Genomic DNA, 15683 nt, shown 5'->3' with positions numbered 1-15683 from the left:
GCTGACTGTCACAAGTCCCATTTGATTCGTCTCTTAATTTTGCCTTGTTTTGTTTTGGTGAAAATGGAGAATTTCTCTCGTGTACAGTGTGCTTCCAAAGTCAAGGATGTCTATTGTTTCATTGAGTTGGCAGTCATTGCTCTTTTGCAGTGAAATCCTGGTTCTTATTGTTGCTTTTTAAAAAAAAAAAAAAAAAAAAAGAGATGCCAGAATTTGTGTAATTTCTTACGTGTTATTTTGTTTGTTTTCAGACCAATTAGTACAGAGAATGTTGGTCGTCAAATGTTAGAAAAGATGGGCTGGAAAGAAGGAGAGGGACTGGGGCGAGAGGGAGCTGGTCGCCGTGAACCAGTAAGCGTGCAGTTTTAATAGTAGAAGACGTTTTGAATCATAAAAAAATGCATAAAACAGGAGCTCTGATTGGTTGTATTTTTTTTTTGCCTTGGTACAAAGCTTTGCGTCTGTTGACATTACCCTTTTCTTGAGTCGTTGGACATTCCCTAAAATATCCGTCCAAGAGTCCTGAGTTTGATTCTAAAAATATTCGGAAAATATCAGCCTGTAGAACTGGAGGAATTTGCAGCTGAGAACATTTAAATGACATTGCGGGGATCAGCCACCCAGACAATGGAGACAAAAAAAGAAAAGAAAAGAGCGTTTTTTGTCATTTCATCATTTATTGTACTTATAAATTAATCCTTCTGGCCTCAGTGTTTGTACAAGATAGTTTGTACAAAGTACTACTGGGCATTTCTTTATGGTTTTAATTCCAGGAGATGTATAAAAAAGGTACAAAACAGATTGAAAGTTCAAATTACAATACTGTATTTCCTCCAGTAACCCAGGATAATTATTCTTTAGTGAGACCAAGAAGAGGCTGCTATTTATAGAGGAATAATTTATAAAGTAACTAGTTCAACGGAGACAATGAGTTCAAAATGGGGAATCACTTAAAAGTGGGAGATGATTAAAATAATTCATTCAAAATGAGAAATTATTTAATAATAATTATTTCTCTCAGCGCTAGTGCAGAAATCCCTTTTCAAAAGCGCTTCATACATCTTTGTTTCTCGGTCTCTATAATCTGGGATAATGTTACCAAAGTAATCTTCAACGAGCCACTCATCTGCCGTTTGATACGAATCCGAACCAGATCCTGAGGTGAATTTTATTGTCTCTTCATCAGATGATGAACAGCTCGTTGACCCTCTTTCTGTGCAAATTTCGCAGCTAAGTTCGTAATATCTTCCGTCACTTGAAAGGTTCAATTTGTAACCGTGTGGGCAAGTTACAAGAGCCCTGTCGCCATCTGAAATGTTGCTATCACTTAGTATTTCTTTCAGCCAAGCCCACCAACCCTTTGACTTTCTTCTAAAATATAGCAATAGAGGCGAACTTTTCTTTCGTATTTTATGAGCTACCTTCGACCGTACTTCAGAGTTTGTATTTTCTCGGCGCCTTGTTGTATTTTGCCAAAAGCACAGCTGACTTATGATCTCTGAGAACCGCATACAAACTCTCATCGCTTCGGGCTTGATCCGTCTTAATATTGTTGTTGGTAAGGCTAAGATCCAGCACAGCGCACACAAAGCCGCAACCACATATTTGTAGATTAAGTAGATGAACAATGTCAGTGTAAACGCCGCAGGAACAAGAAACGCGACTGATGATAGAAAGGAAACGATTGCCAGTGCCAATAGTCCAAACTGTAACAGGAAAAGAACGATCAAGCCGGACAAGACTGATGCCAGTGTGAACACAGTCAGCGTGAGTATTGGAAGGAAACTTGTGAAAGCCAACGAACTGTATAAACTCCATTTCCACGGTTTCTTAGCAACAATTTCCACTAAAAACCATATTGGTGGTGATAACACAATCTTATGCCAAAGCACAACCATGCGAGACGCTACCATTTCTCCTCCTCGGTGATGGCTCTCCGAGAGTGTTTTCTTTTTGAAGTAATGTGCCAATGTGATGTCATAGAGAGTACTGCTCATAGATGTCCGCGCGCAGACGTACGTTTGATAAAGAGAAACGAAATGACTATCAACCTAACTTGCCTGGATTTTCTAACTGCCTATGATCGTCAGCTCAAGACACAGCCGGTCTTGAGACGGTCTGGCCTCCTCGCCCGAGTTTGTTTTAACTCGTTGAGATATTTATGCCAAAAGAAGTTGATCAACGAAAATGATGAAGAATTATCGCCGGTTCAGCAAGACCGATCTTTGAATAAACGTCCTCGGCGTTTAATCGAGAAAACATGATAACCCAGTATTTTTAAACAGAAAGCTCTTTGTAGAATTTTGTAAATTTTGCCATAAAGGAGAAATTCTTGTAATTTTGCAAGTTTTCAAAGTACTTAAAATCTCTACCTTTCGGCTTAAGGACGTTCGCGCGAAAATGTTCTACTCAATAGATTTCTTCAAACTTCTACTGCGGACAGATAATGAATAACTTCGGACTTCGTTTTAGTGATATAGCGGCTTGAAAACTAGTCTGATTTTGAAAAATTGGCGCGCGTAAATCTCAAGGGTTTTTAGCTTAAAATATCAAAGATGAATCAACGGAGACAAACTATCGTAATATTTTGTATAAGTGAATCCGTTGCGTTAGAAATTCCAAATGTTGCCAACGTTTTCACAAAACTTAACCGTTCAGGAGGCATTTGAAACCGCCGCACAGATAGACGAAGAGCTAAAAAGAACGGAATTCGATAGCGCACTGATCTATCATAACTTCAAACTTCTAGTCGATAGATTTTCTTCATGGTTTCGCTAAACGTAGAAAATCGGCAGAGTAAATGATCCGTCAAAAGAAAAATGGGGGTCACCGAACGTCCAAGATCGTTAAATCCAGGCAAAGCTAAATCAATGGCCATCTGCCCTATTATTGTTCACTTTATTACTTAGCGCGCGCTCGATGCATGACGTGGCGCGTGAATTTGTGTGCGCAGTAAGGATGCGCAGAAACAATTAGCGCGAACGTCCTCCATTTTTCAATTCTTCCTTATATTTTACCCCGCTTTCCATCTCCAACAGTTACATGCCAGCAGCTTAAGGGCCCATTAACCGATCTTTTCGAGCCGTTGCTAAGGAGAATTTATTCTCATATAACCTCATCATTTTTACTTAGTTCAGAGTTATTTCATGTGTTTTAACTTTTTCATGATTAGTAACACTAGTGATGACGTCATCAGGCCACGCCCATGGTCATGTGACTACTGAAAAAACCCAAAGGCTCCCAGGCAAATTACTTTATCGAAATTTTTTTCATTGATTTGATATTTTAATTTAAATCCTCATTACGCTATGCACAGATTTTGTTTCATTTCTAAAAGGTCAGATTTTGAGAGAATTTCAAAATATTAAAAAATTCGTAATTTTCTGAAAAAAGCATGATTTTGAAAAAGGAATGCATAGCTATCTTTCCAACGTTGGCTTTGATCGAAATCCGTCGAAAAAGGCTGGATTTAATGAAAAACCGCGTTTCCTTTAGCACCTAAAGAAACCGGAAGTGCGCCCGATATATATTGGAAGTTACCCTATCAGCGCGTGCGCAATTTACACTATCAGCGCGCTTCGGTAAGATCAAACAAAGCCACACGGAGTTAGTTTTTGTCTTTCTATTATTCTTGTTTTCCTGTCTTCTTCTTCTTTTGTCTCTGCTTGTACCTTTTTTACTTTGCATTTTGTGAAACACAAAGAAAAACATCTAAAATGTTAGCGAATTTGGAAGTTATTGAGTTTTTTTTTATTTTCCGCGGTCAGGCTGACGTAAGTAACCGGAAGTGAAATTTCACCTCCTTAGCAACGCGCGCGAGCGCGCGCATAAATCGGTTAATGGACCCTTAAACTTCCTTTTGCGGTGATAAATAACGGGAAAGGTTTGTGGAGGGCAAAGCTTCCTCGCTTCCATACAGTACCTTACTTACTTTTGCGACATTTAAATCTTTATTTCTTACTTTTGCGATATTTAAAACTTTATTTAATCTCTGTCAATCTTACATGGCACTGGTCTGAAAATTGGTGTTCCTGCTATTTAAAACATGCTCTTACCACGAACCAGGCGGGCAAAAACGTCCTCACAGCCGATCAATTTGTCCAGTGCCCGGCCCTTAGTGAAGTCACTGTTGTATAGCCGGTTTGCATAAAGCTTATCTAAAGACGGTTCTGGGGGTCTGGATGGAGCTGCTGGGATCACAGTTATTGGTGAAATGTTCGGCGATTTCTCGGCTGTCATTCAAACTTTCAATCCATATCCCAGTTATCATTAAATTTTTTCAGCTCTCAACTATCACTTAAAAAACGCTTCATCTCTCATCTCTTCAGTTAGACATGTAATTTTAACCCGTTCCAGGTCCTCCGTTATGACTGTATTATTGCGTTGTTAAGTTGTTTAAGATAAGGTAGGGGACATTTTAAATATCCTAATTCAAACATTCGTAAAAGTTTGACAAAATTCTTTTTAACTTTCCTGGACTTAAGTTAGCACCATTTTAATTGTATTACATCTAAGCGATGAAAAGTTGACGAAGGAGGCAGCTTTGCAGGGTGGCCTGGCCACTAAACGTAAAGCTGGCTGACGTAATATATCAAACACGAAAGACCGTGTTTGAGCACATTTCCAAACACCGAGAAGAGAGTTGAAAATACGACGCGCAGCGGAGTATTTTTGATGAACTTCGAGTTGCCTAGCTTGGATATCTGTTATCGGATAGATAACAGCTAGCCCTTTTCTATACATACTTTTTTTGAATATTAATGACGGAAGTCTCGTGATTCTCTTCTTTTAGTTGATTTTGGGGTCGACAAAGAATTTATTTCTAAGATCAGGATTAGTTTTTGAATGGGACATCTGGCTTAGCTTTCGCACTTGTTCAGTCAACCAAAACCACTTTCCATCTTTTCACACAGGTCATTGTTGAAGTCCGCGACAATCTCCGAGGTCTGGGTACGGGTGTAAAACGAAGCATTGATGACGTGGACGGTAAGAGTTACATCCGTTCTAAAACGCGTGAGAGGTTTGGACAAGCAGCGTCTGTTATTTCTGGTCGACAGCGATTTGTGGCCGCTGACACAACTCAAGCCGAGATGAAATCACAGATTACTGATCAAACAAAGCAAACAGAGCAACCAAACGCCAATCAAGTAACATTGCAAATAAGCGAAGCGAAAGTATTAGATATTTTCGCGGAGTAAAAGTTGGAAATCAAGATAATAAGGCGATCGAATTGTGGACGTGAATGATATCCAGATCGTGGGCGCACGTTAAACGCACAGCATAGAAAGTGTTGTCAGAGGAGAAATTGTTCTGGCGTCGTTCATACTGTACCTTTTAACGCTGATTTTGGTGACTACTAAAGCTTACTACCCTGGAGGCAGTATTTTCGGCGGCATGAAACAAAAGAAGGATTTCTGTGTTCGTAATTGACAATGTCCTCAGCCAGTCCGCACCATTGTAAATTGACACAATTTTCAGTTTAATTGTTACTTGCTTGTTGTGACTTATCTCATTTAACGTTAACAGTCATATAACGGATGAAGACGGACAAGCAAGCAAACACTGAAAACCTTTTTAAAGGTTTTCAGTGTTAATGAGATATTCGTTGCCTGTTTCAATCGCTTTTTGAATATCTCATTAACTGCGGAGAAGGAAGAAATATATATTTGCGGTCTTTCCAGAAAAGGAAGAGTTTTAAAAGTTCTCTATTTCAAACTCTAATACGATTACAATCAGTTTATCAGCCATGGCAGACCTGTAGAGTTTTTGTAATACGCAAAGCAATTGTACAAGGGTGGTAATACTGTATTACGACCTTGAGTTTTTCTGCTAAGGAGGTAACACGACAATCTATGTGCCTTAAGTAGGGTAAGCTCTGCAGTCTCTAAGTTTGACATCGTCGATTCCAATGTCGCCTGTGTATCCTCCACCACGCACACCCTGAAAATATATCTTGACAAAAAAAGAAATTGTGTGTTACTAGGAAATGTGGACTGCTTGGCAAGTTTGTGGAACTAACGAACTACGTATCTGTGAACTGCAGACACGTAAGCTTATATAGTATTTATTTGACTGTATAGTAAATATCAACTAAAACAACATACGTAAGCGACCACTTCTCGAACCGACCAGTTTTCCAAATACCAAAAGCTTCCAAATCAAATCCCTATCCTTGGAACCTCCTGTAAGCGACCACCTCTCGTAAGGGGCCGCGACCACTTTTAGAGCTTAAAGTTTGAAATTTTCTTTTGTTTTTAACCTCCCATAAGCGACCACTTCACAGATAACAGAGTGTAAATAGACCAATTTCGATATATTAAAATTCAGCTTAACACAGTAGACCTCAGCACGAGGCTCTGGGGAATAAACCCCACAAACTCTGTAGTTATTCCCCAGAGCCTCGTGCTGAGGTCTATTGTTTTAGGCTGAATTTTAATATTTCGAAATTGGTCTATTGGATAACAAGGTGTGGTAGGCAGTTAATCAGAAGCGAACCATGATACCCTAAATAAATACTTTGGAAAGCTTAAATATTTTTGTGGCTACTAAAAGTTATTACACGGGATTAGATGGGCATTGGCGCATGGGGTAAGTCTCTGCAGTTACCATATGCTAATGGTCAAGAGTTTGACCCAATATGGTCTAAGCTCTCGTAAGCGACCACCTAGGCTTGACATTTTGGGTAGTCGCTTATGGGAGGTTAGACTGTAGTTAACTTGAAAAATGGAGAGATGCAGTAAGTAATTATGATGTGGAATTCACTCGCAGACAAATGTTATCTGATTGGCGTTTTCTCCAAAATCGAATTTTCACACGTGTGTAACAGCCAATAAGAAGTGATTCACGAATCATCAGTGCGAAATTTGTCAGCTTCAATTCTAGAACTCTTCCGAGGGAATAGGAACTCATTTGTAACCGAGACTGGCCAGGCGCCTTGTATGAAGTTCAGTCGGAGGGGACTCGTATACCGTATATGTTTCGAAGAGAGCCTGTAAAGTATTGATTCTTCGTAAAATTTGAGTCATCCCTTCCTGATTACCAAAACCGAAAGAGGGGTGTAATTTCGAAACAGTTTCTTTTTCTATACTTTTGTACCTGAAATGATGCTTTACTGGAAATAACCACACTGGCTTGTAACCAGTTCATGCCTTGCTGAAAAGATCTCTTCCACAACGTTGTCGTTGATCCGTTAGCTTTTTTTAAAACCTTCAGTGTTCCCATCTGAGCGCCGTACATGTGATACCAAAATGTTAATCGTTGGCAAGATGCTGGGGGTATCTGAGAGCTGTAAAAACAAGCCACGTCTCCTGCTTTGGCTGGATATGAAGTCTCAAAAAATATGTATCGACCTGAAAAAGAAAGCCGATAGTTTATGGTCATGATGAGTTATCACACGCAATATTCGATCGGTTGAAACGTTAAATGTTTTGAATCGCACGGTGCACATAAACCCGATATGGAAAACACTAATCTGCGGATGGTCAATCGAGGTTAGTTTTTGAACGTAACCCACTTTAAACTCGTACTGTTGATACGCTGATCGTTATGGACAACATTTGCTCCAGTATAAGAGAAATTGTCACGTTATACGCTTATATTTTATCATATGCTTGAATACTCTTCTTGTAGCTACTGAGGTACTGGTAATCTGGATTTTAATTTCTCCCTCAGTTCAGTGCCCGCTGAGGACAGTGAGAGAATTAACGTTGTAGTAAAAACGAAAGGTGACAGACTAGCAAATGTTCATAGCCACATATTGAGTTATATATTATCATATTATCATATTAAAACCCTATGTACTCTGCATAAAGTCTTGCAAGGCTTAGGTTTGTGGCAGTCAAAAAGAAAAGTTTGCTGGTATGAACAGACTAAGAGTAATGTAACTTTCCCTTCTTCGCGTATTCGTGATGCTAGTCTGTGGCAGGCACTTTGCCATTTTCTCAAACAGTTTGCCAGGACCCATGCCTTTTTACTCCTGGGTAAAGAAAGTGAAGTGAATAAAACACAACACACAAAGCACTTCCAATGATCGATCGCCGGAGTCGAGGCTTCTAGAACTGAAGTCCACTGCATTACTGAAGCGTGACTCTCAGGGAGGCCTAAGAAGGTACCTGAACCTGAAGTATGATCTTGATTGGGTCCTGTGTTAGGGGAGGAGGTTATTCCCCTACTGAAATACCAGTTTGGTTTCTTCTTCTCCTCGTGTGAATCGCACAATTTCCAGCCATGCATGCCTTCGGCTTCAAAGGAAACATCGAATTTACCTGATGAAAAACAAAACACGATCAGGACAGTTTAAATCAGGCAGTGCTCAAGTTGAGTCCGTTCAATAAAAATCATGTAGACAAATGTGAAGACAATTTTGCGCAAACGGTTAGGTAATCAAATGGAATCTGTGCACAGCTACTTGTTTGTGTCTTTGCCAGTTCAGATAACATTTGCTTATATCGTAACAGCTCGTCAAGGATAACTTTGAGAGAATTTTCAAATATCGCTCGTGGTGTGAATCCCTCATTCGATCACTGGCACAACATTTCAATCTCCACGCATTTCGTTCGCTTCCATGCTCAGACACTGAATCTAGCTAATCGCCGGCGTAATGCCCTTAATTTCTAGCGAGTCGGTGCCTTCATAGCGCTGCTTGCAAACAAACAAACAACCGGTTAGACTGCGCTCATAGATACTTTTCCGAGAACGACTGATTGATCTCCTGTTTCAAGCTAGCTTAAGGTCATTATGGTCAGTCTGGGCCAACTAACAAAATTGAAGACAAAAAGATCTTCCAATGTTTTAATATGTCTTGCATGTAATGCTTTTCTGAGTGTTCGCATAGTGGGCTCGACAAGAGCTAAGGGATGGTTAGAAGGGGCTTTTTACGGTATAGACATAGACATAGACATATTTTATTTAACGTGGACAAGATTGATCCCCTGTTTGTAAAGTGTTTTTACTACGGAGCGTGGTTCAAACAGAAAAAAGAAAACAGATGTTATACGAAAACATTTCCTTAACTTACCAAGATTACAAACAGTCATTAGACATTTCCCGACATCCTTTCTGTCTCCTCTACAATCCTTCCCACCATACTTTGGAGCAGGATCCTCGCATGTCCTTGTTCTAGTGTGTGTGCCATAACCACATGTGACACTACAAGCTGCCCATGATGACCAGCGACCCCAGTGTCCATCAATAGGCACTGTAAAACGACAATTGACAACCTATCGAAAACGTTCGCTCTCATATTTATAAATTTTACTTTCAACTGTCTCGAGATATCAGGTGGCAATTGGCCAACGTGGAGCCGCACCCCGTTCGTCTTTGTTCTAAAGTGTGTCACTACAAGCCGTCCATGACGCAGGGCCATCGACCCCAGTAACCATCAAATTGCATTATCATTCGATGCATTTTTTTTCTTCCTTTTCATTGGCCAAGAGCGCACCACGTGACCTGCAAATAAACTGCCTAAAATAATGGTCTGCTCATGCGTAGTACCGTCTAAATGTGTTTTGCTGCAAACAGTATTCTGCTCATGCGTAATTGTAACCATGATCCCTGGTGAAAAATGGTAGATTGCTCCCCTGAGCTGTCAGAGAGTGATTTAGATAAGAAAAAAAATTTGGTGATCGAATGATAAAACAGTTATTGAACTCGGTTAACGCAAAATATCTTTTAATACCTTTTTAATACAAAAATACTTTCAATACCTTTTAACTAACAATTATTGGACGAGGTTGAGCAAAATACCGTGATTTGTCAGTGTTTGGCAGATCAATTATTTGCCGGTGTACAGAAACAAACAAAGGAGAGCGGATAAATTATTTGCCGAAGCCGAAGGCTGAGGCAAATAACTAATCTGCCAAACATTGACAAATCACGACATTTTGCTCAACCTCGTCCAATATAATTGTTAATTAAAAGGTATTGAAAGTATTTGAAAACCTTCCGAAAGTTTTGCTCTCACATTTACAAACCGTTTAGCTATAGTTAACGGGACACGCTTACTGCTTTGCCTCAAAACTTCTGATGATCTAGACTGAGGTCATTTTAGTATACTTACAGGAACAGTTATGGGGACAGGGCTTTGTTTGTTTCTGTACACCATATTTGTTGGCACCTGGACAATTATTCCTATTCTTGTGTGAGCAATACCTCTGCCGATCATGCACACATTCGTAACTGTCCTCATAGCAGGGACCAAAGTTTGACCAAGAACTCCAACCACCGGTGTCTACAAAGAATATAATCACAGTATAAGAAGAAATCAAGATTTTGGACAAATCTGAGGGGGTCAATCAAATCGAACCAGAAAGCTTCTATGCAGCGCCGGCGCAAAATCCGACGTAAATGGCATATTCCACAAGATGTCGTCTCATATTCTGACCGATTCATCCAAATGGAACATCCCAATGATAGACCAGTTGATAAATCTGCCATCTGTCTGTCCTTCCGTCTGTCTGTCTGTCTGTCTATCTGTTTTTCTGCCTATCATTTCACCTCTCTGTCCTCCTTCCTTCCTTCGTATTCGTCTTTCTGTCTGTACTTTCTGTCTCGTTCAGTCTGTTTCTCTTTCTGTCTGTCTGTCTATCTGTCTGTCTGTTAGTCTGAATCTTTGTCTCCCTTTCCAAAACTTAGACCTAGCTGAATGATCTTAGCACGGCTCTTCATTAATATGGAAAGATTATATCTTCATGAGGTCTCTAATGCAAAAAAATTGCCCTTAATATGGACTACCAAATCATCAACTCTCTCTCCCCCCTCCCCTTACCCTTTAAAAACGTTACTGGTCCATCTATTGCGGTACAATGTCACAAGGAAAAATCTAGCGAAGGGACAAGAACGTTTTGTTAAGGAAGTACGAAGGCGTTACTGTCTGCTGGCATGCGTGACATGTAACGCAAATGTCGATTGTCGAGTTGAGACTTGTTGATAGTTGTATAAGAATCTTCGACATATCAATGCTCTATCTATCAAGATATACCGTTAACGAATAACGTACCAGGATTAGAGCAATCATAAAGAGCGTTAAGTTGTTCTATATCCGTTTTACTGAATCCATGGCGTTGTCCTATTGGAGAGAGAGGATGACCAATAACCTCTATTGTAGGTCTGCCATTTTTGTTAAAGGCATATCTCCCATAATGCATAATACTACTTGTGTCATAGCCAGCGTCCAAAGGATCCGCATATACCTCACTAATCCTTTTAAAGTTCTGCTCTTTCCCTGAAAAGTAAAGACAATTTTAGTTTTGTAATAATAGTGAAGATGTCCACTTGCACGCATTGTTTGTCCGCATAAATGCATAATGTGTTTTACAGTCCTCAGATATGAGGCAGGAATAGAGATGATACTTGTTTCCAGTGGCTCATAAGCCCGAGGGGTTACTCATCAAAGTTTTATACGGCGAGGCTCTACCATGAATCCAATCCAATCTATTTTGGATGGAAAATGGTACTCCTTTCACATACCTACGCTTTTAATGATCCAAAAAAGGACGTCTTGCAAAAATCTTTCTACCCAAAGAAAGCTCAACCAGAAATTACATCAACTTCAAACCCCGAAGAGGTATTCGCGCCTTCTTGTCAATATTCCTGTACGAGATATTTTGAAAAACACCTTATTTTTTACTTGACAGACTTTCAAAAATATCCAAAAGCTCTCACTAACCTTTTTGGATATTTTCCCAAAAAATTGCCACGTATTTGTCTCGGTCTGGTCGAGCTTGTTCGTGGAAAAACCCAAGACAGTGCATCATTTCATGGCAGATGATGCCTTTCTTGTTGCACCCAATTCCAAGAGATATCAGCTGAGGTGCTTTGCGTCTGTACCCTACCAGTGACCAGCATCTGCACATGACAACAAAACTCATCGAAGGTAGGAAAATATAACTCACAACGCTTGATAGTGGATCGCGCCGAAACGTCTGCTGATATGAAAAGACGCCCCCTTTTGGCTTACCAGTGCTTCACTATTATCAAGGCTAAACTTTCAAGGCTGGTTAGAGCATAAGCCGCTCATGCAGATGCAATTGTTGTTAAGTATCGCCTTTTGTTGGGAAATTTCCTACCAAAGGCCGAGTTACGTACTGCTTCAACGTATGTTGCTGACGCTTTTATTTGCTTATGTCGCTTATAATGCTTATACGCTACGGAAAACCCAACCTCGTTCCCAGGGTCTCTCATCTTCCCACCCCCTGGAGCGGGAAACCGAGAGACTCTGGGAACGAGGTTGAGGAAAACCAGCCTTCATAGATCAATTTACACTGAGAATCTTATTTACTATAAAAGCTTTTTGTACTTTCATGGAAATTCGCAATTAAGGAAATTCTTTTCTTTGCTCTTTCTAACGTAATTATGCTATTACAAGTTAATATATGAAAGATCATATATTTAAACTGCGGAGAAATTAAAGATATGACGACATGATTGATCATCGCAGTTACACACACAACTTGAGCAGTTGTGAAATTAAAGGCTGAAAAAAAAATCAGGCCTAAACGGGATTCGAACGCATGACCTCTGCGATACCGGTGCAGTGCTCTACCAGCTGAGCTATCAAGCCACTTGGAGCTGGTCATGGGTTCAAATCCCGTTAAGGCCCGAATTTTTTTCAGGTTTTAATTTCACCACTGCTGAAGTTGTGTGTATAACTGCGATGATCAATCATGTCTTTATAATTACAATATTATTAATTGCTTATTTTTAAATTAATTTTATTTTTTATAGTTTATTGCTTATCCTTCAGATTGCGCGATTACATGGCTGGAAATGGCTGGTCTTCCGCTGAGGCAGTAACCTTTCTGCTTATTACATACTTGCGAAGATAATACTTGATTATACCCAATGTCAAAGGATTTAAAACAATATTTACCCTTTACCCTTTATGAATCTGACCCAATATTTCTCTTTTCCGCGTGGTTTCCATTTGATACAGGTGTGCTTTTCAAACTCAGCAATTGCCGCTCGAATGTTGACAATATAACCAGCCGCAACTTCAAGGATGAAAAAAGAGTTATTAGCAACAGAAAAGAGGTAAGGTAATAAGGTGAATATATCATATTTATTCCATGCCATAGAAAATACAGCCAATCAGAGTACAGGAAAGCCGTTTTATATTCGATGGTATTACACGCAACCTCCTCATGGTATGCTAAGTGTATATATGTTGCATTGATTACTTTGGCTACTGTATTTCTACTTGCACTCTTATACAAATGCTGCTATCTGATTGGCTGAGCTATCGTACTATATCATTCATTAGTGTGTAGTGGCTGGAAGTCGTCTACAAAATGATGAAGTTTCTCGTATATTTGCTTATTTATAAACGAAAGCATTTACTTCCGCCAAAACTTACACTGAAACATCTTTTTATCGTAATTACCCTAATGTCATATAATTAATTGCTTCCTGAACCTCAATCGCTCAAATAGTACCAGAGAATATTCACCCCTGGTCGTTTTTGTACGGACCTCGCTGCTCTCGGTACGTAAGCACCGCAAACACCCAGGACACCTATGTTCTCCAGTACAGCCCCCGGGCGCGGTTAGCAAGACGTCAGTTACTTACCAAGTTCTTTAGAGACTTCGTAAGGAATAATCTTGGTCCTCCAAGTGTATTGGCGGTTTCGTACTGCGTCCTCGCTCTTTTCTTGATCATTAGTGTTTTCAGGACTCGCGTCAATCTTGATATCACCCTCTACTAAGTCATCTAAGTCTTCGGCTAAAAACGAAAAACACCCTCTAATCTATCAGCATCTTTCCCATAATTTAATCGATGATAGAAAAATGCAAACTGCAAGAAGCATTTGTCTATTCAAGGTATGGCTGCAATTTCTCAGTGTACATAAGAGAGCGGTATGCCATTAAGGACAGGCATACGCCTAGATCTCTATTACGATTTGGATTGAAGCAACCAATGAAGGATTTCCAGACAAATTTCCGTCTGTGTGACACCGTGTACGTTATCTGACTATATATCCACAAATAACTTAACTTCAGGACCTGTCTTAAGGTTCGGCTTTATTTTTTTAAAGTCTTATATGGATCTTCCGAGAGAATGCAAAAGCACTAAATATACAGTAGAACCCTTTTCAATCGGCCACTATCCATTTCCCCGAGAGTGGCCGTTCGACTGTACATTGGGAAAACAATGACACATCTGATCGAACTAGATGTCCCCATTCCTCACGAAATTTCAGTGGATTGTGCATCGCTGCAGCGAAAAAGGACATCGCTGGTATTTTGGTCGCAACTAGAAAGGGAGGGGGACTTCTAGTGCTTGGATCTCTGTCAATCGCCGCACGATAATTCTCCTTTGCCGCGCTTACCTCCGTGCTTGGAGAAAGATGAAGACGGACCGCTCAAAAACTACGACAGAATAAGCAATGCACCTACCTTCGTTAGTTTTCCAAATCTCGTCAAATGCAGAGAGATTTTCGTGATGCATTGAAGGTTGATTCAGGTCTTCGCCATATAAGTAGTCGAACGAGTTTCCTGGCCGAATTAAACAAGAAATAATAGGTTAGAACTTTTACATAACCAGTCTAAATAGCTGTGTTTAGCAGACTGAGATGATGCAGGGGAGAAAATGAGTAACTTATGACATGTGGACGAGAAGGCGAGGGAGGGAAATTAATGCGTAATTCGAAAACGAATTTTGGAAGTATTACTTGGGACTCATGATTATAAAAAGAGTAGGGCTGAGTACGGGAATATAGTTGAGTACGGAATATGGTGAGTACAGGAAAGTCTACACTCGAGAGATGTCGAGGTGTTAATTAGAAGAGAGGCGATCCAGTTTGGTAGTGAGAAAAACGCACTTATGAATTTAAAGGAAAGTAGTTTAATTTCAAAGCTAAAATGGCAACAAAACTAGAATGCTTTAAGAAGTTACAAGAGAGAAAGCGCTCATTGAAATGAGGGCGCAACTCTGAAACCGAATCTGATTGGTGTTAGACGACTAACATAAATAAAGTGTTCGCTATTGCAAGAGCGCCCTCCTCAGTTTCCTCTTGCATATTTTCCATTCCTGGAATGTGGCATTTTACATCGATCTGCTTGGAGAGAAAGAGAATTGAAGGGAATGTCTGTCTCGCTGGGTAATGAGGCTTTGCAACATCCAAATTAAACAAGAGTACAAGTAGTTTACTTCACTTGTATTCTTATAGCGCCAAGAAACCAGCCATTTTTGTTTATCGCAAAATAACGTCGAAATAACCTGCTTAGAGCACGGGTTCTCGTTTATTTTACCCAATCACTGAAGGTACCATGTGGTCAATACTCACTCCCCAGATGAAAGTAATGATAGTGCAAATTGGGAAAAAGTGCCTGCCGCTATGTTTCTTAGTGTTAAGAATTACAAATGAATTATTCTTGAACTCCCTTTTGTTCAAAGAGAACACATAACTAAGAAGCAAACACCATCACAGACAGTGAATATGACGGATTTGATATCAAAACAAACAAAAACAACAAGAACAGGTGTGAAGAAATCCTTTTAGGAACTCACCCTCTTCACGCTCGAGGAAAGGTACTCCACTGATTTCTGACACGAGAAAGAAAAGTGTCATCAAAAAGCGCATTATGATGTTCATCAGGGTCAAATTGAGGCTAATATGTTCCGCTGTTGAGGTGGTGTTGTTATTGTGTTATTCAAGGTCCCTAACCGTGAGGTTTACGGAACTTGTC

General features: G+C 39.9%; 3 protein-coding genes across 3 annotated transcripts in view; 1 reads left to right on the top strand and 2 right to left on the bottom strand.

Annotated features, from left to right (window-relative positions):
- LOC110062317 (uncharacterized) overlaps positions 1-6531 on the top strand; it is a 22178-nt gene extending 15647 nt beyond the window's left edge. The window contains exons 13-14 of the mRNA XM_089295464.1: positions 252-351; positions 4914-6531. Of these exons, the coding sequence (XP_089151590.1) occupies positions 252-351; positions 4914-5198 (385 nt within the window). The 3' untranslated portion in view covers positions 5199-6531. The remainder of the gene's footprint in view (positions 1-251; positions 352-4913) is intronic.
- LOC149108247 (uncharacterized) lies at positions 999-2027 on the bottom strand. Its single transcript, XM_089295466.1, has one exon. The coding sequence runs from the start codon at positions 1995-1997 to the stop codon at positions 999-1001; it is 999 nt and encodes a 332-aa protein (XP_089151592.1). The 5' UTR covers positions 1998-2027.
- Positions 5860-15683, bottom strand: LOC110062292 (uncharacterized). Its single transcript, XM_020769163.2, has 11 exons — positions 15505-15683; positions 14391-14489; positions 13564-13716; positions 12869-12989; positions 11666-11844; positions 10997-11221; positions 10058-10228; positions 9017-9196; positions 8112-8264; positions 7096-7349; positions 5860-5952 (listed from the first exon to the last, which is right to left on the bottom strand). The coding sequence occupies exons 1-11, from the start codon at positions 15587-15589 to the stop codon at positions 5860-5862; spliced, it is 1713 nt and encodes a 570-aa protein (XP_020624822.2). The 5' UTR covers positions 15590-15683.

The sequence above is a fragment of the Orbicella faveolata genome, unplaced genomic scaffold, assembly GCF_042242905.1.
Source record: "Orbicella faveolata isolate gen_17 unplaced genomic scaffold, um_ofav_v1 contig_26, whole genome shotgun sequence".
NCBI classification, from domain to species: Eukaryota; Metazoa; Cnidaria; class Anthozoa; order Scleractinia; family Merulinidae; genus Orbicella; species Orbicella faveolata.
Note: the sequence above shows the minus strand (reverse complement) of the source record. Positions and strands in the feature narration are given on the sequence as shown.

Excerpts from the sequence above, each read along its gene's own strand:
- LOC110062292 (XM_020769163.2), bottom strand. The coding sequence starts at position 15,589 with ATGAACATCATAATGCGCTTTTTGATGACACTTTTCTTTCTCGTGTCA. Across the intron at positions 12,990-13,563 it reads CGAAGTCTCTAAAGAACTTG|TTGCGGCTGGTTATATTGTC; the intron begins GTAAGTAACTGA and ends TCATCCTTGAAG. Across the intron at positions 11,845-12,868 it reads AGATTCATAAAGGGTAAAGG|ATGCTGGTCACTGGTAGGGT; the intron begins GTAAATATTGTT and ends TGTCATGTGCAG.
- LOC149108247 (XM_089295466.1), bottom strand. The coding sequence starts at position 1,997 with ATGAGCAGTACTCTCTATGACATCACATTGGCACATTACTTCAAAAAG.